The 25,695-nt window shown below is 40.6% G+C and overlaps 1 protein-coding gene across 1 annotated transcript; it reads left to right on the forward strand.

The window, feature by feature from the left end:
- The first annotated feature begins 1,046 nt into the window (after window positions 1–1,046).
- Window positions 1,047–25,258, forward strand: LOC135479243 (sodium- and chloride-dependent GABA transporter 2-like). Its single transcript, XM_064759046.1, has 13 exons — window positions 1,047–1,229; window positions 10,056–10,187; window positions 11,330–11,627; window positions 12,582–12,714; window positions 13,632–13,766; window positions 14,775–14,878; window positions 15,341–15,465; window positions 16,293–16,405; window positions 19,037–19,174; window positions 20,698–20,797; window positions 22,834–22,934; window positions 23,045–23,224; window positions 24,045–25,258. The coding sequence occupies exons 1-13, from the start codon at window positions 1,088–1,090 to the stop codon at window positions 24,153–24,155; spliced, it is 1,812 nt and encodes a 603-aa protein (XP_064615116.1). The 5' UTR covers window positions 1,047–1,087; the 3' UTR covers window positions 24,156–25,258.
- The last annotated feature ends 437 nt before the right edge of the window (window positions 25,259–25,695 follow it).

Genomic DNA, 25,695 nt, shown 5'->3' on the forward strand with positions numbered 1-25,695 from the left:
CTATAATAACCAAAGCACGGGTGTAGTTTAGAAATGCGTGTCAGTGTGTTTTGAGGTAAGCGGCTAGTGTGTCATAGTGACGGCATCAGCGAGGTCTGCGGGAGTGACATGTCAAAGTTAAGGCGGATACTGTCTGACTGTGGAATGTGCATGCCTCGGGAAGACAATCTGCATCTAAACAATCTGCATCTAAAGTGCACTCTTTGCATATACTCAAGAAGACCAGCACAGACGTGGTAAGAAGAGAAGCCTCCCTTGTGCCAACTGAACCATGCCCGTTACTCTTCCAAACAAGTGCTAATGTTAAGGACTGTGCATCGTGGAACCAGATAGGGGAAGGGAGCAACGTTATGGATACCTTCGGGATATAGAAGCTGTCAGTTATGCATAATGTATGCTCATATTAGTTATGCTCGTCACACTCTGGTTTGCAAAGCCAGACCCGTCCAAGTGGAATATATGTACTTATTGATTTACTTTTTTCTCTCTATTTGTATATTGTACTGATTTAGACGAATACTGGAGTTGAAAAGTAACAAATATGATTGTGGTCAGGTTTATTTAAAGGCCTCGAGGAATCACCGTTCTGCACCTTGGAACAAATAGCAAAATTGATGATGAATCCATTGTTCATGTTAAAAAAAAGGCCTTTCGGCTAAGCCAGCGTCGAACTCTACCAGACGATCTGATTGGTCTAACGACATTCGGCCTGAGGGAGAAATCATGTCACATGGGTTCCGCACGCGAGGGCCAAGAATGGAAAATTTTACAATGTCACGATCAAACCGACCTTTTGCTCACCCCAATATTTCTCCTGAAATGCCAACAAAGAGGAAATAAAACTCGGCTAGACAAAGGCAGGTTTGTAACAGTGATCTACTTGCCGTTCTTTCTACACACAAAACCCGATAAACTAGTCCGAGCAAGTCATCGCCCGAGTAGTCACGATATTTTTTTAAAACCGTCCTGCGGAAAATTGTCAATCGCTGATTGGTGGCCATGTTAACTTTTGTGGATAAATTTTATTCTGTTAATAGAGAAGAACGGAGTTGTACTGGACTGATTCTACAGGTGACCGACCCTAGTGATGGACGTACACAAAGAAGAACCGAGTAAAGTCAGGCCAGAATGGGGGAAGAAAATCGACTTTCTCTTCGTGACGGTGGGAAGTAGCGTGGGACTCGGCAATGTCTGGAGGTTCCCCTACATATGCTACCGTAATGGAGGAGGTAAGAAGTATTATTTATTTATTTATTATTTATCTACATATCTATTGTCGAAATGATTTAATCTAGATGATTAGGTTTGTCAGGTACCTTCACCTACAGATACATGACACACCGCTGGGCTCAATGCCGAAACCAGACCAGCGATTGCTGGATTTGAACAGTCGACTTCTTTTCTCAAGGGATTTTCGTTTGTATAAACAACTCATTATACCACTGGTACTCGACCAGCGAGGGTATAACTGTTGGAATACACATGCACGTAAAGTTAGCTTAGGGTAAATTATGATTGCCACTGGTTACTCATTTCTGTGCCGCTTCGGTGGCCTAATGGTTAGAGCGTCCACCTTGAAGTCGGGAGGCCCGGGATCAAACCCAGATCGGGCCATACCAAAGACCGAAAATGGCACTTGTTGCGGACTCGCTTGTCGCTCAGCACTCAGAGGTTAGAACAAGGAAACATGACTGGTTGTCAGTGTAATGTGAATGGGCAGCATGGACTCGCTCTGAAACAAGAAGACACAGTATATGTACACACACCTAATGGCCGCTTCATCGTTATATGACTAAACAATTTTTTAAGTACGTCGTCAACCCCAGTTATACATACATATACTCATTTCTGACGTATTTCCAAATCTAAATGGTATATTAATTTTACGTAATTAGGTATTGGAGTTAGGAATATTGGATGCATTAGGAATATTTCATTGGATGCTCTGCCTCTGCAAGACTGGTCTGACCAATCAGAATTTCGCATCGGGCATTTCAAATTTGAAATCATGAACCTTATGACGTGAGTCTTCACAGGAAGAACACGGCCACGTAAAACGTTAGGGTCGCCGTCTGAACGCAGACAGTAGATCACATTGTTTTTGGCATGTATATTCGTCCATACCTCCTCTGTAAAGCGAAAAGCGTCATACTCGAGTATAAGAAGTACAAAAAACAAGATCTTATAGAATTTATTAAAGTTGCTCAGAAATGATTAAATGTCTACTACAGTGTGAACAATATAAGCTTTTAATCTACGATCACCACAAACTGCACTAGTTCGACCTCTCACAACAACAGCTGTTAGGCAACAGCTGTGAAACTACCGATGTATTTTATCTGGCTGCTGACAACAACAATATAGACCGAAGTGAAACACTTTGGATTAATGCTTTTTTTGGAAGAATTTTTTTTTTTTAATTAAAGATTCATATACATGATACGATCGAGGATCTAGCTGTTGTGTGGCATGGAGACAAAAATAATGTTCCGTGTAATGGCGCGTATGTGTATGAGGCTGCTATTGTTGCATACGGCGTTCATTTACACACATATATTTTTTTTACTAAGGCAACAACACTGAAGAGCCTAAAGCGGATCTCTTCTCGAATGTTCCTGATTTTGATCTGGAGCAATTCAGTGGGTGGATGAATGCATGGAATCATCTGGCTTCCATAGATTATGATCATAGAGAATATCACATGCATGAATTCACCTCTCGCCCACCGCCAGTTACACCCCAACCAGGATAAGCTTCCTTATTCCTTGTTCCTAAATATCAAATCAAATAATAACAAGCCTGTACAACATATTATTATGCCGTGAAAATTCGGAGACTAGTTTGTTCGCTTCAAAAGAGCACACAATAAAGCCATGATTACTCAACGGCGCAGAGCCACCCGTTACTGTTCAGAAAGGTACAAAACCTGGATATACTGTGAGGCAGGTACTCTCTAGGCACACTGTGCGGCAGGTGCTCCATAGGCATACTGTAAGACAAGTGCTCCATAGACATACTGTCAGACAGGTGCCCTTAAACATACTATGATCGAGTGCTCCCCAGGCATGCTGTGAGACAGGTACTCCCTGGGAATACTGTGAGGCAGGTGCTTCTTAGGCATACTGTGAGGCAGGTGCCCCCTAGGCATACTGCGAAGCAGGTGCTCCTTATGCATACTGTGAGACAGGTGCTCCTTAGCCATACTGTGAGACAGGTGCTCCCCAGGCATACTGTGAGGCTGGTGCTCCTTAGGCATGCTGTAAGACAGAAGCTCAATGGGCACACTGTGAGACAGGTGCTCCCCAGGCATACTGTGAGGCTGGTGCTCCTTAGGCATGCTGTAAGACAGAAGCTCAATGGGCACACTGTGAGGCAGGTGCTCCCCAGGAATACTATGAGGCAGGTGCTCCCCAGGCATACTATGAGGCAGGTGCTCCCCAGGCATACTATGAGGCAGGTGCTCCTTAGGCATACTATGAGGCAGGTTTTCCTTAGCCATACTGTGAGGCAGGTGCTCCTTAGGCATACTGTGAGACAGGTGCTCCCCAGGCATACTATGAGGCTGGTGCTCCTTAGGCATGCTGTAAGACAGAAGCTCAATGGGCACACTGTGAGGCAGGTGCTCCCCAGGCATACTATGAGGCAGGTGCTCCCCAGGCATACTATGAGGCAGGTGCTCCTTAGCCATACTGTGAGGGAGGTGCTCCCTAGGCATACTGTGAGGCAGGTGCTCACCAGGCATGCAGTGAGGCAGGAGCTCACCAGGTATACTGTGGGAAAGGTGTGCCCTAGGCATAATGCGATACAAGTGTTACCTAAGCATACTGTGTGGCAGGTGGTCCCTAGACATACTGCGAGATAGGTGCTTCCCATGCATACTGCGAGACAGGTACTCTCGAGGCATACTGTGAGGCAGGTGTTCCCTATGCATACTGCGAGACAGGTACTCTTGAGGCACACTGAAGGCTCCACAGGCATCACAGGTGCCCTTAGACATACTGTGATCGGGTGCTCCCTAGGCATACTGTGAGACAGGTACTCCCTAGTGATACTATGAGGCAGGTGCTTCTTAGGCAAACCGTGAGGCAGGTGCTCCCTAGGCATACTGCGAGGCAGGTGCCCCCTTATGAATACTGTGAAACAGGTGCTCCTTAGCCATACTGTGAGACAGGTGCTCCCCAGGCATACTGCGAGGCAGGTGCTCCTTATGAATACTGTGAAACAGGTGCTCCTTAGCCATACTGTGAGACAGGTGCTCCCCAGGCATACTGCGAGGCAGGTGCTCCTTATGAATACTGTGAGACAGGTGCTCCTTAGCCATACTGTGAGACAGGTGCTCCCCAGGCATACTGTGAGGCAGGTGCTCCCCAGGCATACTGTGAGACAGATGCTCTATGGCACACTGTGAGACAGGTGCTCCCTAGGCATACTATGAGGCAGGTGCTTCCTAGGCATACTGTGAGGGAGGTGTTCCTTAGGCATACTGTGAGACAGGTGCTTCCTAGACATACTGTGAGGCCGGTGTTCCCTATGCATACTGCGAGACAGGTACTCTTGAGGCATACTGTTAGTCATGTGCTCCCTCGGCATACTATGAGGCAGGTTCTCTTAGGCATACTGTGAGTGAATATCATGCCCTTGTGAATTACACAACAGCTAAACAGTACGTTGTAGGCCTAATGTAAGGCAATATCATGCCCCTGTGGTGTTGCACAAATTCGTTGTTGCAGCCACACAATACCGAGAGGCAACTGCTTATGCTGCACCAGATGGGCCTTACTGTAAAGCTGTGTTCACAGCCACATCTTAGTAGTTGTCATTTACTGAAAGAAAACAAAAGCAGTTTAAAATGAAGGAATTCTGACAATGTAGATGGCTATGTAATGATTCGTTTTCACATGCATTCGGCGTTCGGTTTAATATTTATTTGACTTCGGCCCTACGTGGAAAGGTCCGTCAGCAACCTGCGGATGGTCGTGGGTGTCCACCGGGTTCTGTCCGGTTTCTCTGTATAAGTGAAATATTCTTGAGTATGGCGTAAAACACCAATCAAATAAATAAATAAATGTATTTGACAAGCCAGGAAGTCCTATTTCAGTGAGTCGACGTGAGTGGTTGGAAGTTAAATTTTTGAAGTAATTGCTTTCTAAGAAATCCTTTGCGTTAGCGATCTGTTTGTTTTACGCATGTACCGGTATTGCATGGACCAGCCGAGAATCGACAAGCAGGAAAAAGTAGGGGTGAATGTTTTATGTACCTGTATCAGTTTCAACAGAACCTAAGAGAAGTAAAATCTAGAGTTTCCTCAACCTGTAATGCTGGACGCCTTCGCATAAGAGAAGTATTCTTGAGTACAGACAAAACACCCATTAAATAAATAAATAAATAAATAAATAAATAAATAAATAAATAAATAAATAAATAAATAAATAAATAAATAAATAAATAAAAGCTAGAGTGAAATACATTTGGTTGGGTCATAAAAATGTAAGACTGGTAAAATGTTTTTTGTAGAAGATATTCGTAAACTTAATTCTTCAGAACAGAAAATGTTATATTATTGTATAAATAAGCCTGGCATTATCGGAAAGAAGAGGCATATTTCTAGTCACAGAGCTAAATACTCAGATATTACTTTTAAGATTACAAACAGACTGTTTAGGAATTTTTTAAGAAAAATAATTCCGGCTGGTGTAGAAAATCAGGAATATTTTGAGTCGAATATTCTATTCTCTTAATATTTCAGACAAACAAAAATTGAATAAATAATATAAATTACTCCATTACTCCTCAGAAAAGAGGTAACCACAAACTTTTTTACTGATTATTCTAATTTTAGTGTAATTTCTCTTTTTCTAATATGCAGAAGTTTTAATAACAAAGGAAATACAAATATCTTGAGAAATTTGAAGTGTATTGTATTGTATTTATTCACTATAAGTATAATTAGAAAACATGTTTACAGAAAATAAAGCATGGCGGGAATAAAGTCACAGAGGGCTTGATCTATCCCGAGGAAGTACAAGTATCTAAGAAGGCGATGGTTGTAGGTGAATTATAAGTAAATAATAACAGAGTAAACGTTTTACATATTTCAGAAAAACACAATGCATTGTTATGTGCCAAAAGAAATGCTGTGTTGCATGGCTGTGAGACATTTATATGTTTAAAAATAAGTCAGAATTGTTTCATCAAGTAATCTTTTATTTTGGACTTAAACAGAGAAAGTGAGTCAATAGAAATGAGAGAAATCGGTAGCCTGTTCCATTCCCGGGGGACCATATTTTGAGTAGAGAGAACGGTTGAAAGAGTGGAACAGGGGTCTAAATATGTTAAGATTGCGTTCTGGTTGGATAATTGTATGTATCTAATAGTTTTCGAAACATGTTACGGCAGTTCAGGGATATTTTATAGGGGTGATATATATATTTATGAGCGATTAATAAAGTAGACTGACGGGTAGAAAATTTTACTAGTAAAATTTAAAAACTGAGATCTGAAAAAGAGGCTCGGTGTACTCGAGTCGATTAGATAGGGTTACTGAACGCACTGCGCGTTTTTGTAACAGACTCAAGTGTCTGAGATGACAGGGATGAGTGTTACCCCATAAAACACAAACATAGTTCAGAAAAAGGGAAATTAAGGAGTTATAAAGTAGTAATAGAGTTGGTTTGTTGCGAGATACTTTAGTGCATATGAAACTGATATGGGACGTCCAGGAAAGTTTGCTGTTAAACATGATACCCAAAAATTTAAATTCGGAAAGATAATCTATAACTGACCCTTGCATAAAAAGCCGAGGAATGTCCTTAGGAGAAGAGGATATCGGTCCGATGGCCATACATTTGGTTTTGTTCATGTTTAACGATAGCCTATTTGAAGTCATCCAGTCACGAATCTATTCGAGTTCAGCAGACATGGTAGTGACTGCTTCGTTTATATTTCTGGATGAGATACACACACTTGTGTCATCGGCGAAAAATACATATTTTAGTACAGTGGTGACATTAGTTATGTCGTTGATATAGCAAAGAAATAAGATGGGCCGTAGGATGGATCCCTGTGGGACTCCGCAGTCAGCTTGGGCAAAAGAGGAAACTATGTCTTCATATTAGACACGCTGAGTTCGGCCAGCTAAATAACTTGACAGCCATAGGAGTGGTTTGGCATGAAAGCCGTAATTTTTGAATGCTTAGTCAGGAGTTTCTTATGATTCACGGTATCAAATGCTTTAGACAAGTAACAAGTAAAAAAGTAAGAAGACTAGTTTCGCTGTTTTTTCTAGCAGATACAAAAAATCGTGTAAATAACATGCTGCATGCATGGCGGAATGATGGGCACGAAAACCATATTGATCACGCGAAAACCATATTGATCATGCGAAAACCATATTGATCGATAAGTTTCGTGTAGGCTGGGTTCTCCTGACTTATGAATGGGTGTGGTTTTAGCAATCTTTAATGAGTTTTGTGAGAAAAACAAAAGTTACTGGTAGACGTTCTTAGTTCCTTCTGACCAAGAGCATAATCACGATCAGCCGATACTTAGAAATCATAACTCACGTAGTCCAATATCCCTGCTGCATATTCTGCAGATGTAGGATGCACATCGCCGAGGTCTGGTCCCTTTGCATTGTTTCAGTCTGATTGTATATACTAAATGTACTGACAACACAGCATTTTTAGTAATCCTAGACCAGTGACGCCTAATAAATTGCACTTAACATCACTGCATATTTTTTCACTTCATTCTGCCTTTACCATGGTGCTAGGGGGCGTCTAATTTTGTACTATTTAAGCATTTACATAAAGAGTCAGAATAAAACCCTAACTGAAGTAAATTAACAGGATGTATTTCACCGGTTGCGCGTGATCATTTGCCAACTATATCTCACTGCTGTCGCTGCTCTGTTTTTTTTATTCTCAGTGCTTTGTCTTTTGTCTATTTAACATGGATGACTGACAGTCTGATCTGGCTTAGAAGTTCACAAGGAACAAAGCCCTTCATTCCTTATTTATCTCAAGTATATTTTCCACTTAAGCACACCATTAGTTAAGTAAATCCACCTTCAAATTTGAAGGGCAAATTCTTTAAATGACGTCTGCTGTGATCAACGACTTCTATGGACGAAGGGGAAAAACCAACGGCTATATAACGAGAGTATACAGAGAGAATGCCGATTAACAGTTGATCTCTTTGAATGTTATTAAAAGCTTGAACTAAAGTAAATATTCTACGGCGTTCGCTTCTAAAACCTTGCCTGTTTCATATTACAGTTTGTCGTGAACTTACAAGGCACATGGAGTATCTACATATATCATGTCGCCAGCAAAAAGTGTGAATTTATTACCAAAGATGTATACAGCTTTGGATTAAAGAATGTGTTTCAAAACGTACAGTCCATCCTTCCATCATGAGTGGAAAATTTTAGCGCATGACTTACACTCCTCAACTTCGGGTCGAGGCAAAACTGGTGCTCACTTCTTGATGATAAATGTTACCCAAAATAGAAAAATGCCATTAAGGGAACAAACACATCCTAAACATGGCCTTTAGCAAAGAGAAAACGTCTGTTACGTAACTCATAGTTGCAATCGCACACAATAGCGCCACTGTCTTATCTGTCTGATGTTGTCAAATACGACTTGAGATTCACTTTATTTTAATACTGCATGGTAAAGAAAAAAAAAGAAAAGAAACAACTCTGCTATATGCGTCACAGAAACAGCTGGTGTTTTTTGATGATAAAAAAAAAGACGTCTATCCTCGGTACATTCGTACTGAATAGCCAACTGATAATTCACTGAAATACCCAAATTTAAACGGACAGATAGTTATCGCATTGAAGGAGGACTGATAATTCGCTGCACTTTACTGATCTGTGTCCTTGTTCGTGGGGCCTTGGTGACATTAAGCAATCGACAACTCGTGTGGCCGTTTGCGCTAGCTAATCTCCCTTCAAGACATCTTGTCTTCCATCAATATGACTTAAAGTCCGTATACGTCAAACGTAGAAAAGTAAATCAATAACTTACTCCGGGCATAAAACTGCCAGATATCGTATGCATCAAATAATTTGTTTATTTGATTGGTGTTTTACGCGGTACTCAAAAATATTTCACTTATACGACGGCGACAGGCATTGTGGTGGGAGGAAACCAGCAGAGCACGGGGAAACCCACGATCATCCTCAGGCTGCTGGCAAACCTTCTCGCGTACGGCCCGGAGAGGAACCCAGCATGAGCTGGACATGAAAATAAATAAAATAAATACTGAAATGTGGAATGACAATTTGCTACAGCAAAGAAGAACTAACTGATAATTCGCTTCAGTGCGGTACTGCAAATTGACAACCTTTAGCAGTAATGAAAAGTGAACTGACACTTCATTGCCGTACTAAAAAGTATACTGACACTTGCCTCCAGGCCTAAACTATGATTTGTCAATTCGCTATATGAACTGGACGATGAACTTCGCTGCATGTGGTACTGAAGTATACTGATAACTGGCAGTTGATTATTTAGCTGTGAATTGACAGTGAACCGTGAGCTCTTTGATTTTATGCATCTTTAGGTCTGCCAGCAAATTTTAGGTCTCCCCTCACCCCCAGGCTCGTCCCGCAATAATGCTGGCCCGCCGCCGTATAAGTGAAAAAAAGTGTAACACATCAATCAAATAAACAAATATTTTAGGGGTCCAACTCTGAATTTGCTTACTGTTTTATTTCAGGGGCCTGTCTAGCTGTAAAACAGCTTCTGTTTGAGTAAAAGTGCCTGTCTGGCTGTAAAATAATTTGTTTGAGTAAAAGTGCCTGTCTGGCTGTAAAATAACTTCTGTTTGAGTAAAGGCGCCTGTCTGACTGTAAAATAACTTCTGTTTGAGTAATGGTGCCTGTATTTCATTTGCTCACTGTTTAGTGTTAGGCGACTCTCTGTGTGTTTGTCTCTAAACTTGCTTAGTATTAAGTATTTGATTGTAGGTGTCTGCCAGTTTCTCAGGTTACCATATTGCTACATCTCTCAGTTTCAGATTAACTGTTTGTTTTTTCTTCTCAGGTGTGTTTCTCATCCCGTACCTGTTCGCTGTACTGGTCATCGGCATACCTGTGGCCTTTCTGGAAGCCGGTCTCGGGCAGTTCATGTCTCGAGGCGCAGTTTCTGCATGGAAAATCTGTCCTCTCTTTCAAGGTATTCGTTTAATCGTTGTTGTTGTTTTCTCAATTATAATCATCCCTCTCTCTATAAAGGCTACGGTCTTTGTATCTATTCTATATGATCTGCATCATTTTGTTCATGCAGCTTTTTAGTTTAGCTGATGTAATGACAATGTCCAGAATAAGTATAATATATCTAGGTTGCTTCACTGCTCATAATGCTACACGGGACCGGTAGATCCAGGATCAATCCTTGATCGATTCACACCTAAGACTTTAAAAGAGGAAGTTGTAACTTCCTCGCTTGGCGTTCAGCATGAAGGGGATAGTGCAACGACTGGTTGACCCGTATCAGTATAATGGCTCGGGCGGGGCGGCTAACTTGCCTTCGGTAAGTCGTCTCAGTGAAGCAGCACTAAATAAAAGAGCAGTGGAAATCCGTCCTGCAACAAGGAGGTACATTACACGTACATGCACCCTAATGATTCCTTCGTCGTCATATGACTGAAAAATTGTTGAGTACGACGTTAAACCCCAAGCACTCACTCATAATGCTACAGGTCAAAAACTAATCTCACTTTACACCACAAGGCTGTTGCGTGAGAAGGGAGGTAATTCATTCGTGGCTTGTGGGTCCAACTACCCACACGTACAGTTCAAGCGTTCTCACAGGCTCAACATCCGCGTTTTACACCCCAACCACTAGCACGCTCCCCATTCGGCCACATACATCTAAGTACATTATTTGAGCGAACATTTTCAATGGATGAACTGTGGTGCAGTATTATTTGCATTTTCATGCGAAGCCAGGGAAATTTTATAATAAAAGTAACGGCTCATCTGTTTTATTTACAAGCATGTAACCTAGGAAAAAATTTCGGGGGTCAGGGGAATGTCTGCATCCTCCCCCCCAACTCAACCAACACCACTATCACCACCATCACCCCCTCCCACCCCCAACCCTCACCCCACCCACTCTAGATCCGCTAATGCTAACACTTGCAAACGAGAAAACAAAATTAAGGCAAACAAAACAAGACAGATTCAAAGGCATACAATGGCAAACCAAAGCTTTCTGTCAAGAGACAAACTTTTGAAAGAAAACGTGACAAATGTCCTCTCGATTTCGTGTTGCACGTTTCAGAGCGTTGTTGTTGTTTGTTCTTTCTGCCGTAGGTGTAGGCTGTGCCGTGACGCTACTAATCATCTACACTCAGTGTTACTACAACGTGGTTATGGCGTGGATCTTGTACTATCTCTTCTCCTCTTTCACCACGGTGTTACCGTGGTCTCACTGTGGGAACGAGTGGAACACGGTACACTGCCGGGAGCACCGCGGACAAAACCGGAGCGTGAATGTCACCAGCCTGCTCAACTCGTCTGCACCAGGACTTCTGGGATACGACGCCGTGGTCGCTTCGAACAGCTCCAACATCACTCACAAGGTCATGGACGCAGCAACGGAGTTCTGGGAGTAGGTATACGGCTATCAATCACTTCCTGTTACAGTGGAGTTACAGGAAAGGAAAAATGGGTTTTATATTCATTGTGTTTTTCAGCTGAGCGCGGCAGATTAATAGAAAGTAAAAACAAAAATATCTGTTGCTATAATTCGCTCTAATTGTGAGAGGAAGTGCTTTTACTGAGCAGACATATTGCGCAGATGTTTCCCTCATGCAGGCCGGTGAATGTTATTCTGTGGATAATACTAAGAGTATTTTTGAAGCCATGCTTTCAGTATTTTTCTGCTCTAAAAATGTATGTGGTTCTAATTTCAAGTAATTTTTTTGACCTGCTGACCATACTTTTTAATTATATATTTAATTAGTGATTTACGCTGTACTCAAGAATATTTCAGCTATAAGACGACGCAAGCAGTATGGTGGGAGGAAACCGGGCACAGCCCGGGGGAAACCCACGACCATCTGTAGGTTACTAGCAGACCTTCCCACGTATGGCCGGGGGAAAATCCAGCATAAACTGGTATTGAACTCACAGATCCCTTTGATGAGAGGCTCCAGATTAATCTGGTCACATGTCTTATACCCTTAGACCAAAGTTATTAAACAAGATCCTTGAGTGTGGCTAAATTATGGAAGCCGCCATGCGTGCTATCGCCCTGTCTACTGATTGTTGTTTGGACAAGAAAAACAGGCGAAAGGACGAAACATAAGTACGAGAAGTTGTGTTTTCTATTTGAAGGAAAACTCGAAAGGACCTGTTTAGTCCCTTCGCTTTTTTTCTCCATTCGCTTTTTTTTGTCGAAATACATATTCAGAAGAAAGGACGAAACAACGAATGCGGCTATCGGTTTTTACACTATAGACTATGCTTGTTCAATATTTCGTCTGGTTGTCAAAACTCACCAAATGTCACAAAGTCCGAATGTCAGTGTATGATAGTTTATGTTGAGATGTTGTTGTTGTAGACGGAAGGTACTCGGTGTGAGCGAAGGCATTGAGCATGCTGGCCGAATTAAATGGGAGCTTGCCCTCTGTCTGTTACTGGCCTGGGTGCTGGTCTACCTCTGCATCTGGAAAGGCATCAAGATCACCGGCAAGGTAACCATGACTATTCCAAACTCTATTCCAAATCCACAAAGCAACTTTTTCCCTGTAGTTTGATGATGAATAACCCTGGACAGGGAATTTGTTCCGCGCGAAGAACATGTTCTTGTCACCAACCGTGAAAAACCCTTAATCGCATTAAAAACACCACAGAGTTAAGCTAGGAGTCAAAACATCACAGGAGTAAGCAAGGAGTCAAAACACCACATGATTAAGCTAGGAATCAAACATCACAAAAGTAAGCCAAAAGTTTAACACCACAGGATTAAGCTAGGAGTCAAACATCACAGGATTAAGCTAGGAGTCAAACATCACAGGCTTAAGCTAGGAGTCAAACACCACAGGATTGAGCTAGGAGTCAAACACCAAAGGATTAATCTTAGGAATCGGTAACCACCAGTAGACACGGTAGACTGGTAATTCGCTGCAGTGTTGAAATATGGAAATATAACACCCTGTTGTGTTGAATTATGAACCAACAATTTGGCGTAGTATCGGAACACCTTCACCAAACTTCTTAAGTCAAATTTCTGGTATTTTTTCTATTTGTGAATGAGTTAGGCTATAGGTAACTGAGCCACAAGGCGATATAAAGGTACGAAAGTGAATTGTTTTCCCAATTTTCAGAATGTGGTCCTCGACTGGAAAAAAAGCTCTTACACGAAATACGAGGAACATATAGACAAGCATACAATTTGTGACCAATATCAGCTCTAAGTGAAAAGTGACTAACGTTCCCCTTTGACCAACTGTAATAATTCATAATAAATAAACATCTCTTGGACACATCATTGATTGTTATTAACATACCCTGTTGATCAAGAATCACATAGTCAGTTTGGCAAAATTTGGACTTCGATCAGAATAGATTCAACTGAAGTATACGACCCCGTTGATATGACTTGTTTCAGATCAGCTATTTCACAGTGACGACGCCTTACATCCTGTTGATGGCTCTTCTCATCAGGGGTGTTCTGTTAGATGGCGCGTTTGAAGGAATCCGCTTCTACCTTCTTCCGGATTGGTCCAAACTTGGCAAGGCTCAGGTAACGTGCTCAAGCCTATGTGACGATGACTACTTGATTCTTGTTTAATGCCATTTTTAAATATTTATTTGATTTATTTATTTATGGTCATTTTTAGAGAAGATGTAAAAATATTGCCACGGATATCGGAATTCTTTTGTAATTAGTAATATTCCGATAGATGCTGCAAAAATATTGCGTATCATTATTTTAATTATGGACCCTGTTTCATTTTGTTAGATTCTGTTTAGTTGTGGGATAAATCAGTTTATTCCTAAGGGTTTTTTTTTTATCGATGAACTGGCTTCAGTGAGTCTGTATCCAGCAGCATTCCTATCAGTTGCTTAAAGTGTGATATCAAAGTATGATACTTTCGGTGGCAAAATTACTAGTTAGTAATACGTAAAGCGAGGTGACTTGTAGCACCGTTGTTACATTGCTTTTTGCTCAATTACAACCTGCCAATGAAGGGAAAACGTTGCAAATAATAGTGGACACATCTTTATAACAAGACTTGTTATTCAGGATTGGATAAGGTACATATTCCCAATTTCTTCTAAAATATTATGGTTTATAATTTAGAAACTACATGTAAATAGGCTTGGGATATAGTATTTCACGTGAAATGTAAAACGGCTGACAATTTTTATTTAGGCTCCCTATTCGTTTGGAAATATCACTGTAGAACAATTGTGGTATAAATGACTGTGTGCTAGTTAAAATAGATTTTCGTGTACAGTAAAGCGTGACAGTATAACAAGACATGAAAAATAAATTAAGCTATTGATTTATAAATTGGATCGGTTTTCTTAACATTGTACTCAACAAATACGATGGCGGTCAGTTTTGTGGATAGAGGGAATTGGAATGCTCGTAGTAAACCGCCAAATACTTGAGAAAATCTTTGATTTAAAGCCGCAGCCGAACTCTTTTGACCTGGATTCGAACTTGCGACCTCATTGATAGAGGACAGGATGAAGAACAAAGCATCTGGCTTTACTTACATCAATTGCACACATGTGTTCATAGGTTTGGCTGGAGGCTGGAATCCAGGTGTTTTACTCGTACACTCTGGGGATGTCTGTTCATACGGCTCTGGGCAGCTGTAACACATTCCATCACAACTCCCTCAGGTAAGTGCCTATAACACCTGAATGCAGATGTCTGTACACATGGCTCTTCGCAGCTGTAACACATTCCAACACAACTCCCTCAGATAAGTGGTTATAACACCTGAATCCAGATGTTTGTCTACACCGTTCTGGGCAGCTGTCACACATTCCATCACAACTCCCTCGAGGAAGTATTTATAACACCTGAATCCAGATGTCTGTCCACACGGCCGCGAGGAGGTCCACGCCGACTTCACCTCAACCCTGTACCTTTGCAAGACCTTAAATTGGATGTCGTGTATCATGGGATATATGTCTTAATTGTAACTGAATTTATTAATCTTAATTATATTCACCCTGCTTGTGTTGGGATGGTAAACGTCATTCTTATGTTATACACGGAAATGGTCTCGATACAGATAAAATTGTAGTTACCTTTTTTCCCCCGGTATGTTAATTATTCTGTGATGTTTTTATTTGCAGACACCTGTTGATTTTTGTTGGGGTGAACACCTTCACGAGTTTCCTCTCCGGTTTTGTCATCTTCTCAGTGTTGGGATTCATGGCGACACAACAGTCTCTATCCATCAGCGAGGTGGCAGGCTCGGGTAGGTTTTCCTTTGCTCTCATACTTCTTCAGTTTTGAATTGTAACGGACGTTTTCCGCGATAAATAGCCTTCTTTGTAAACTGTAAAGCTGCACCTATTCCGGAAAAACGGACTCGATCAATTTCAGTTTTCACTGAAGATACTGGAAAGTCTTTCTAGAGAAGTATCTCTTTAATGGCCGTAGTTTTCGTTATAATTCAACACAAAAACCTATAATGTTTCATACTGGACGTCCTTCACCAATTCTTTCCAATAATCCAAAATGACACGCATTATCGCAAATGCCAAATTCTTCCCAATGCGAGGTTTCTGCAAATCCCTAATCTTCCCAATGCAACAATCTGGCAATTCCATTTTCTTCCAATGCAAGATTTCTACAAATCGCAAATCTTGCTGTAAGTCTTTCTGTAAATAACAATTCTTCCCACTCCAAAATCTTGCCCAATGCATGACTTTGATAAATCCTTATTCTTTCCAATGCAAGGTTTCTGCAAATCTTACAATTTCCATACGTAACATGAAAAACTTGATCGAGAATCGTTGACAGTAACCAGAGAGATCTTCTTATTACTCGTGCAAAAACAGTTTTGAATGTAAAACCACATATAGGTACCGGCGATGGAAAGATGTATTTCATATGCAAATATTTATCTGCTCATTGGCAGAAACCCTTTCATGTATATAGCGTTGAGGGATGGTTTCTTCAAAACACACTGACTGCAGTATCGAGACCCCGTTTTCCCCAATACGTGCAGCGTAACAATGTAACGCTGTCACAATGACCTTGTTAACCAACATTTCTTTTTTTCAAATATATGTCATACAGGTCCGGGCTTAGCCTTCGTCGCCTACCCCGAAGCTATGTCACAGATGCCGGTAGCGCCTCTGTGGTCCGTCCTCTTTTTCCTGACCCTAATATTTGTTGGTATTGACAGTCAGGTATTTTATAGTGCCCGCTATTTTGCGGATTAATCATTTTACACGACCACGTGACATTAGTCTGTGAAGGGACGATATTTCGTTCATATTGATGAACCCCCTCAATATGGGGATGTAATACATGTATAGAACAATGAAAATAAAAAAGAAAACGAAATAAAAAATAAAAAAGAGGGAGAATAAGTGTTTAATCGAGTGCACGTTTGAAATCGCATAACTTTTTTGTTTGGAGTGTGTCTTGACTCCAGCATTACACTTTAACGATTGATACACTGCTCTGTGCTGTTTGACGTATTGGACCGTTAGTCTACATTATCGTATAGGCGCATCCTGGCAATCCATACGTTTGACTGAAACTGCTCAATTATTGTGATCAGTGCTACCAATGTGGTCGATTCACATTTTCTTCATATACACCATGTCAGAGGGATAGATTAAAAATAGATGAGATAGATAGATTATATGTACTTGAACCTTGTCGTAAGTCAGCTTACTATGGCTGACGCACTAACTTGCGGTAAACAGTCTTGTACCAAGAACATAAGGAACTTGAGTATTGACCCACGAGCTAAATCTAACAGCTCATGTATAGGTGGAACTGGGCAGGAGCTTACAGTCAGTAGGACAGGAAAGGATACGAAAACAGATGGTGAAGACAAATTCTTAAAGAAAACGAACAATTTGGCACTTTCATACTTGGACAAAAATCCCCGCCAGTGCTCCAAAATATGCTTCAGCTGGTGTCATTCGTTTATTATACTGTCATGCATTCATGCTGTCGGTCTATGGTAGTATGACGACGTAGACTGAAATAAAAACAGCATTTATTTAACTGAATGCGGGCGATATTAAATGAATAAATAAGCGGAATCCCTCGCTTTTTGCCATTTTTACTTTGCTGAACTTTCTAGTTAAAGCTGAAAACAAATTGTATCCTGTCACTAGCATTTATGAACCAGCTATATTGTCCCTGGTCATAAAAAATAGTGTTTTGAAACGAATGTGGAACACACCTGGGAAGAATATATTGTATAAATTTAAAGTTAAATTGAAACGCTTTGGCTTTCAAATTAATGTTTCGATAAATGTCTGTTATAAGTGTGGTATTATTGGACATTTTAAGTGGGACTGCGTGGTTGGTGTGCATATACCTGTCTTATTGGGACTGTATTCATATGGGTATGGGTAAAAACACCACCAGTGTGAAGAAAATCAGAGTATACAGTCATGCTAAATGCGTAGTTCGTTTACCATGTAATTTTTCAAGTAAAACAATGATTTCTTTAAAAATTGAAAGGATTGTGAAAATATTGTAAGTATGTAGATCAGATTCCGTCATGTATAATAAACGTGCAAGTGAAATGCTTTAGCTTTCTGAAGAAATGTCCTTACGCCTCCTCACATTTGTAATCTCCTGTACTTTGACACGGACAGATTTGAAAGTCTCCAAACCCTTATTAATGCCATACCAAACACAGGATTTTGTACATAAATATGACATTTAAGTACAATTTCCGATGGAGAAATCATAAAAGTTCTTCCGCCTTTGACATAGCGGTCCATGGAAATATACGCTTTTGTTCTTTTCAGTAGGACGTTCAACTATTTCAATGCGTGTGTACTCATAGAACACTTATGTAGTATAGGATGCGTTTCTACTGAGACTTCTTTGTGTCGTCCGTCAGAGTTTCCCATTAACTCAGTGGCAAACTGCTCGCTCGTTTGGCGGATACCGCCACTTATTGTACCGCTTGTGATGTATCTTGAATGCAGATCTGTAGTTTAGCTATAATGCATGTATTTATGAAGTTCTCGGAGGATTTCTCTGTCACAATATAACTTTAGCCCATCCAGAGCACAAAAGTCTAGCTTGCCCAGTCTAGTCACGTTGATCTATAACAATTATACCCGGAAACAGAGCACAGAAATTTCCGCTCTCTATTTCCGCTCCGGGAAACAAAAAACGCCTTGTTGGAAAAAGAGCACAGAAATTTCTATTTTCTATATCCAAATCGACTTTTCATTTTTTTTCTATTTATCTGTACTATAGAAGAGGATTCTCCTTTATCTGAGATTCTATCATTCCCTTCGTTTCCCCTTTTGTACGAAAAGCGCACGTCTTAAACCTATTTCTGACGGGTGGTGTATTGTAAGTCTTTTATATTACGTCGAATTAATATTTTTCGAACACTGTGAAAACAGACTTTACATCGAATTTACATCGAATGCGCCCAAGGGACCCTGCGAAATATTTTTTTATACCACGCTGATACGAATTTTGTAACGTCTTGGCAAGTGATAAGTCCATTGCTCGTTTTGGTGAGATTGAGTAGTGCAGAGATTGGTGTATTCAGCTAATCCTTTGTCGGTTCTCTTTTTCGCAGATTCCCACGTCACCATTAAAATAAGAAATGTGAAGTATAACGTCATGCAAGTTTTGTGAAATATCTAAAAAGTAATGTAATTTTGTTCAAGAAATCCACAGTTTTCATGGAACTTTTTCTACGTGTAACACTTCTTCTTATTGAAATTATGCCAAAAGAAGTAAACGTAAACACAGAATAAGTAAAGAAATAAAAAAATGTTGACTTTCACGTACTAATGGAATCTTTCATGTGTTTCTTGTTGCAGTTTGCTCACTGTGAAGCCTTTATAATAGGCATCTCGGATGTTTTTCCGAGATTGCTAAGGGGATCACCAAATAAGGAGATTTTCTCCGGAGTCATGTGCTTTGCCTGGTATCTGGTTGGACTATCTATGGTAACAGAGGTAAAGAAATTTCTTCTATATTCCTTATATTCTTCTCTTAGGAGTTTTCTAGTTTTTTTGAATTGATAGTGACACACTCATCAGATTGTTTAGAACGTCAAGCCTTTTCATGATGGCATATGTGGTACCATTTGCCGCGCAATAGCGACTCGGCTCCTAGTTGACCATTGAGATTGCAGGCTGGAATCCAGATTCTGTTGGTTTTACTTTCGCAACTCGGGTCCCAGTTGACCAGTGAGATTGCGGACTGTCATCTAGATTCCGTTAGTTTTACTGTGGCAACTCGGGTCCCAGTTGAACACTTATCCAGATTCTGTTAGTTTTAACTCGGGTCCCAGTGATAAATTTGACGCTGAGCGACATAAATCCAATGAAATATGAGCTCCATTGACCTTCATGTAAAACCGCGTCAACCACCCGTTGGTCGCTCTGGGCCGCTTGTCGTCTTAAAGCCAGTTTAATTCTGGATGCAGAGGATACTACAAAATTACGTGCCCAAGTCTGGGATTGAACCACCTCCTTTGTATGTCCAAATATTCAGTCCAATGTCTTTAGCGCCTGATGCTCGTTCTACGAAGCAATCGCAGTGAAGAGATACGTCACCATGGTAAATGGGCTTTACGCAACGCTGCGAAAGTTTAGCAAAACGGGCCCCATGGATCACATTCCAAAAACTGCCTAAGTCATAATTCTCGTAACTTTCTTTGGTGAAAGACAGCCTAAAAGCACTTGAATATTGCGAAACACACAGTCTACGAGCATTACTGGGGAGTTGTAAAGAATAGGGGGCTATCTGTATTTGTCGTTGAACAGTTTCTCAGACCTTCATTGCGAAATATGGTTCTACAATGAACTGACGTCACTTTACGACGTGACAGCAGCGTGTTATTTACTACTCCTGCATTTTTGTTATTTGATCGAGTTACATGTGAACGGTTTATGGTGTTAATATTAATATGTGTTAATATAAGTTTATTTCAAACAAACACGAACGTTTTCCCAACATACTTTACTAGAGATAACATTCAGCGCTCGTCTCAAGAAGACATTGCTATTCTGGAGCAACATTTTTCGTGATGTCATGGGCTGCAAGACGGACAAACCGGCGCCATTATATGACATGGAGGGCGGGAGATGCCAGAAGTAGTCTAAAAAAATAAATAAACATATGAGTAAATAAATGTTTGGTTTAAGCACGTGCACTACAGATTCAAAATAACTCACACAACCTTATTGAAAATAATGATGGTTTCATGTTCCCTCTACATATACTTATCTTGAATTCAGGTCACTACATGTTAGGTTCTCAGGCATGACCAATGCCGCGGGAACCTCTTACCAAGGCAGCCTTCGTCTCCGGCCGCACATGGGAAGGTCTGCCAGCAGTCTGTGGAGGACCGTGGGTTTCCTCTCACGTATACTGACCGCCGTTGTATAAGTTCAATACTTTTGAGCAGAGCGTAAAGCACAAATCAAATCATTACATATCTCTTTATCACATCTTCCGGTTCTTTTTGTTTTAGGGAGGGGTCTATATCCAGCAGCTGTTTGAATGGTACTGTGGTGGTCGTATTTTAATGCTTGTCGTCTTTCTGGAGTGCTCTGTCATCGCCTGGATATATGGTAAGATTCTCCACACGGTATTATAATGCTTGTCGTCTTTCTGAAGTGCTCTGTTATTGCCTGGATATACGGTGAGATTCTCCACACGGTATTATCATGCTGGTCGTCTTTCTGGAATACTCTGCCATTGCCTGGATATACAATAAGATTCTAATTACGATATGATAATGCTGGTGGTATTTCCGGAATGCTCTGTCTGCCTGGATATATGGTAAGATTCTATATTTACGATATTATCATGCTGGTTGTCATCTGGAATGCTCTGTCATATATGTCTGGATATATGGTAAGATTCTCCATACGGTATAATCCTACAGGTTGTCTTCTGGAATGTTCTGTCCGATTGGATATACGATAATATTCTCCACACGGTATTATCATGCAAGTTGTCTGTCTTGAATGCTTTGTCATTGCCTGGATATACAGTAACTTTCTACATACGGTATTACCGTGCGGGTGGTCCTTCTGGAATTCTCTGGCATTGCCTGGATATACAGAAACATTCTTCATACGGTACTATCTTGCTGGTTGTCTCTATGGAATGATCTGTCATTGACTGGACATATTGTAAAATTGTCCACATAGCAATGTCATGCTGCTTGTGTTTTTGGAATGGTTGTCATTGCCTGGATAGACGGTAAAAATCTTTACATGATATTGTCATGTTGCTTGTGTTTTTAAAATGCTTTGCCATTGCCTAGATATATAGTAAAAATCTCCACACAGCAATGTCATTCTGTTTGTGTTTTTGGAATGTTTGTCATTGCCTGGATATACAGTATGATTCTTTACACAGTATACATGTCCAATATTGCAGAAACGTCAGTCAAACGCTCTGTAAGCATGACACTCCTGTGATAAAACATATGCATGCCCAATATTACAAGAAACGTCAGTCACACGCTCTGTTAGCAGTGGTAAAACATATACATTTCCAATGCTACAATAAATATCAGTAAAGAGCTCTGGAAGCATGACACTCGTGTGTTAAAACCAGTATTACTGTAAACGTCCGCCAAACGCGCTGGGAAAGTGACACTACCTTGGTAAAACATACATGTGCAATATTCCTGCAATACATCACAGAAGTGCAATGCTTACAGAGCGTTTGACTGAGGTTTCTTGTAATGTTAGACGCGTATATGTTTTACCACAGAAGTGCAATGGTTACAAAGCATGTGACTGACGATTCTTGTAAAATGGGGCATGTATATGTTTTACCACAGAAGCGTCACGTTTACAGAGCATGTGACTGACGTTTCTTGTAATATTGGACACGTATATGTTTACCACAGAAGCGTCACGCTTACAGAGCGTTTGACTGACCTTTTTGTAATATTGGATTCGTATGTGTTTTGGCACAGGAGTGTCACGCTTCCAGAGTGCTGTTTACTCTAATTCTTGACATGTATATGTTTTACCACAGAAGTACCATGCTTACAGAGCGTGTGACTGACGTTTCTTGTAATATTGGACACTTATATGTTTACCACAGAAGTGCCAAGCTTCAGAGTGTGTGACTGACGTTTCTTGTAATATGGGACGTGTATATGTTTTACCACAGAAGTGCCACGCTTACAGAGCATGTGACTGACGTTTCTTGTAATATTGGACGCGTGTATGTTTTACCACAGAAGCGCCACGCTTACAGAGCGTTTGACTGACCTTTTTTAATATTGGACACGTACATGTTTTGCCACAGGAGTATCGCGCTTCCAGAGTGTTGTTTACTCTAATCCTTGAAATGTATACGTTTTACCACAGAAGTACCATGCTTACAGAGCGTGTGAGTGACGTTTCTTGTAATATTGGACACTTATATGTTTTACCACAGAAGTGCCACGGTTACAGAGCGTTTGACTGACGTTTCTTGTAATATAAGACATGTATATGCTTTACCACAGAAGTGCCATGGTTACAGAGCGTTTGACTGACGTTTCTTGTAATATGGGACACGTATATGTTTTAGAGCGGGAGTGTCACGCTTCCAGAGTGTTGTTTACTCTAATCCTTGATATGCATATGTTTTACCACAGGAGTGTCGCGCTTCCAGGGTAACATGGAGTACATGCTGGGATACAGACTTGGGCCATTCCTGAAGTTTGCCTGGTTCTTCGCCACACCGACAGTGTCCTTTGTGAGTTTATTTTTGGGGCTATGTCCGCTATTCGAATGTAACCTTTCAATCTATAGATCAAAACGGATATTCGCATACCAGTCGTCAACTAGTTTTCATTTGTTTTACAGATCATGTTTACAGTTGACATCGTATTGTATCCGGAAATGACGTATAGGCGGAAGTCGGGTGTGTATCACTTCCCCGGGTTTGCCCGTGGAATCGGCTGGATCTTGTCCGCTGCCCCTCTCCTCTGTGTCCCCGGGATGATGATATGGAGGATGTGTACCGCTAAAGGATCACTAATTACGGTTAGTTTAAGTGTATGTATAGTTACGGTGACCAGGATATAATCAGCATGGGCACGAAATGATCGGAGCACCATTACCCGCAATGCCATGGTCAAAAGATATAGAGTGTCCGCCTCTAGTGTCAGTAGGAAATGAGAATCTGTAATAAGGGATTTGAAATTGGAAATCTTGGCACCGGTTCTACTTCATTTGTTGCTAACGGGTCGGTTTTCGCAGTCTTATGACATGCTCATTGACGTCTCCTTGCCTTCCACCAATATTGTGTGCTGCAGCCACACGTGGAAAAGCTCATCGTTCATTTCCTAAAAGTGTGTGGTTTAATCCGGTCAATCCTGATTCCTCTAATAATAAACCGACCGTCATCGTAAAGGTTAATCAACAAGCAAATAACAGTATACCGCCGAACGAGAAAACAAAATCCTGTAGACCATTAAACACAGTTCAGGAAAATAGTTAACTTTTTAGAATTTTTTTCAACGGAGTTAGATGGTTTTAAAACATCAGATTTTAGAGCGTGGTCCAAGGGTATCAGTGACATCAAATCCATACTGTTTTCCTTGAAATTGTGTGTTTCAAGGTCCATTCAGCCAATGCATCCATAGATCTACTTGTATATGCATTTAGAACGATCAAATGGAACGGTGTATGTGTGTTAAGACAGTGGTTCGAATATTGTCACCAAATGCATTTTTGGGGTATGGAATAATTCTATGAAAATAAATCAAGCTACTTTTGTGGATAGATTTTAATTGGCTTTCATCTGACATATTCTTCATGTTAGTCTTTTATTTGCCTTTAGAGCAGACATCTTTTTTTACAGAGGCTGAAATTCCTCATTAAACCAGAGTTTGACGACGTTCAGATGAGACGAGACAAGAAACAGGAGAGTTCTGAGAAGCTGTGCCCAGAGGAGATACCCATGACGGCCTGAAATGGTAGGGGGAGTGGGGGATGCGAAAAGTCAGCCACGTGACTATCTCACCACAAGCTTTGGGTGTACCTGATCTCTACGTTATATGGGAAGAGTCGCAAGCTTTGAGATTTACCTGGCATCTACCTTATTTCGGAAGAAACCTTACACCCCACAAGCTTTAGAGTTTACCTGATCTCTACCTTCGATGGGATTTAGGGATTTACATACTCTGCATTTTATATAGGTAGTGTGACAAGCTTTGGCATTTAGCTACACTCCACGTACTTATGTACTACATATTTTCCGCGTTCATTTCACATCTTTTCCACACAAAAAATGTGTGTTTTCATTCTTGCCAACACTTGAGCGTCCCGCTTGTGCTTACTGTGTAAGCGTCCCGCATGCTTAAGCATGCCACATTCTTTCTTCGCTTACGCAATCAAGTTTTCACAACCCTGGTAAGCTGTACGCCTTAAATCTACCTCAGATACCTCATCTGGTGTAGTGTTGAGCAACTGTGAGTTCAAAACTACAAATATGACATAATTAAGATCTGTTGTTGCATTTAAAACTTATGTCATATATGTAATGCGAATTGTTGAAACCAAAAGCGCACACAGAAAAGCGCAATTCATGCGTATAATTTTGTGTAGCCTTTCAGTTTAAAACACAATGAAATGAGAATATTAGGTGTAGGTGTCCTGGATCGTTGAGTCCCCCAGCATTCTGTGATGATATCACCTGGTCTGGTCATGAACTGGTTATGAGGTGTTGTAGTTGTGACAGACCAACAACATGGGAGTTGGGAAGTGCGTTGTTGATATTACATTTAACATTTCAAAGCGGACCGCTTGATTCAGATACCAGATGTGATATTCTATGAAGATTAAATTAAAGGTAGCTTCTAAGCTGCGCTACTGCGTTTATAATCATTCATAATGAAAAAATGCGTCTCCGCAGTAAATGTATCTATTTATTTGACTTTTATTTGTCTTTTTCTGCCGTTAGCTTAAAACGTGCTCAAAGGATCAGATTAATTACAGATTTTAATTGCTGTAAGGTTTTGATCTTCAGCATTGCATTTGTTTACTCAACCTTGACCATAAATGATGATGTCACTGATGAATGATGACGTCACTCTGATGATCACAGTCAGTTGTTTTCGGCGTCGAGTCAAAGTGAATGCTTTTGACATTTAAAATTTTGCCATTTTCTGTTATATTAGTCTTTGATAGGATTTGCAATATTTTACTGTCGCAATAGGCTCTGGATTTGTTATTTTACACTCTGGATGTATTTTCTAATGTGGAATAAATACAGATCAAATTCAGAAGTGGAAAAGAGAAATCTTTTGCCTTTTTTGTTTTTAAATAATGCGATGTGAAAAATGATGGAGTTCTAATTTGCTTCACTTGCACAGATATGCTTTTGGTCAGTCCAGTTTGGATTCTGAGTCTCCAAGAGTTTCTGATGGATACAAAAGATAATGAGATTTTCACATGACACATGAGATGGTTGTTCATGCATCTGTAATATATTATTATTTATTTTTTTATTT

This window comes from Liolophura sinensis, chromosome 12, assembly GCF_032854445.1.
Source record: "Liolophura sinensis isolate JHLJ2023 chromosome 12, CUHK_Ljap_v2, whole genome shotgun sequence".
NCBI lineage: Eukaryota > Metazoa > Mollusca > Polyplacophora > Chitonida > Chitonidae > Liolophura > Liolophura sinensis.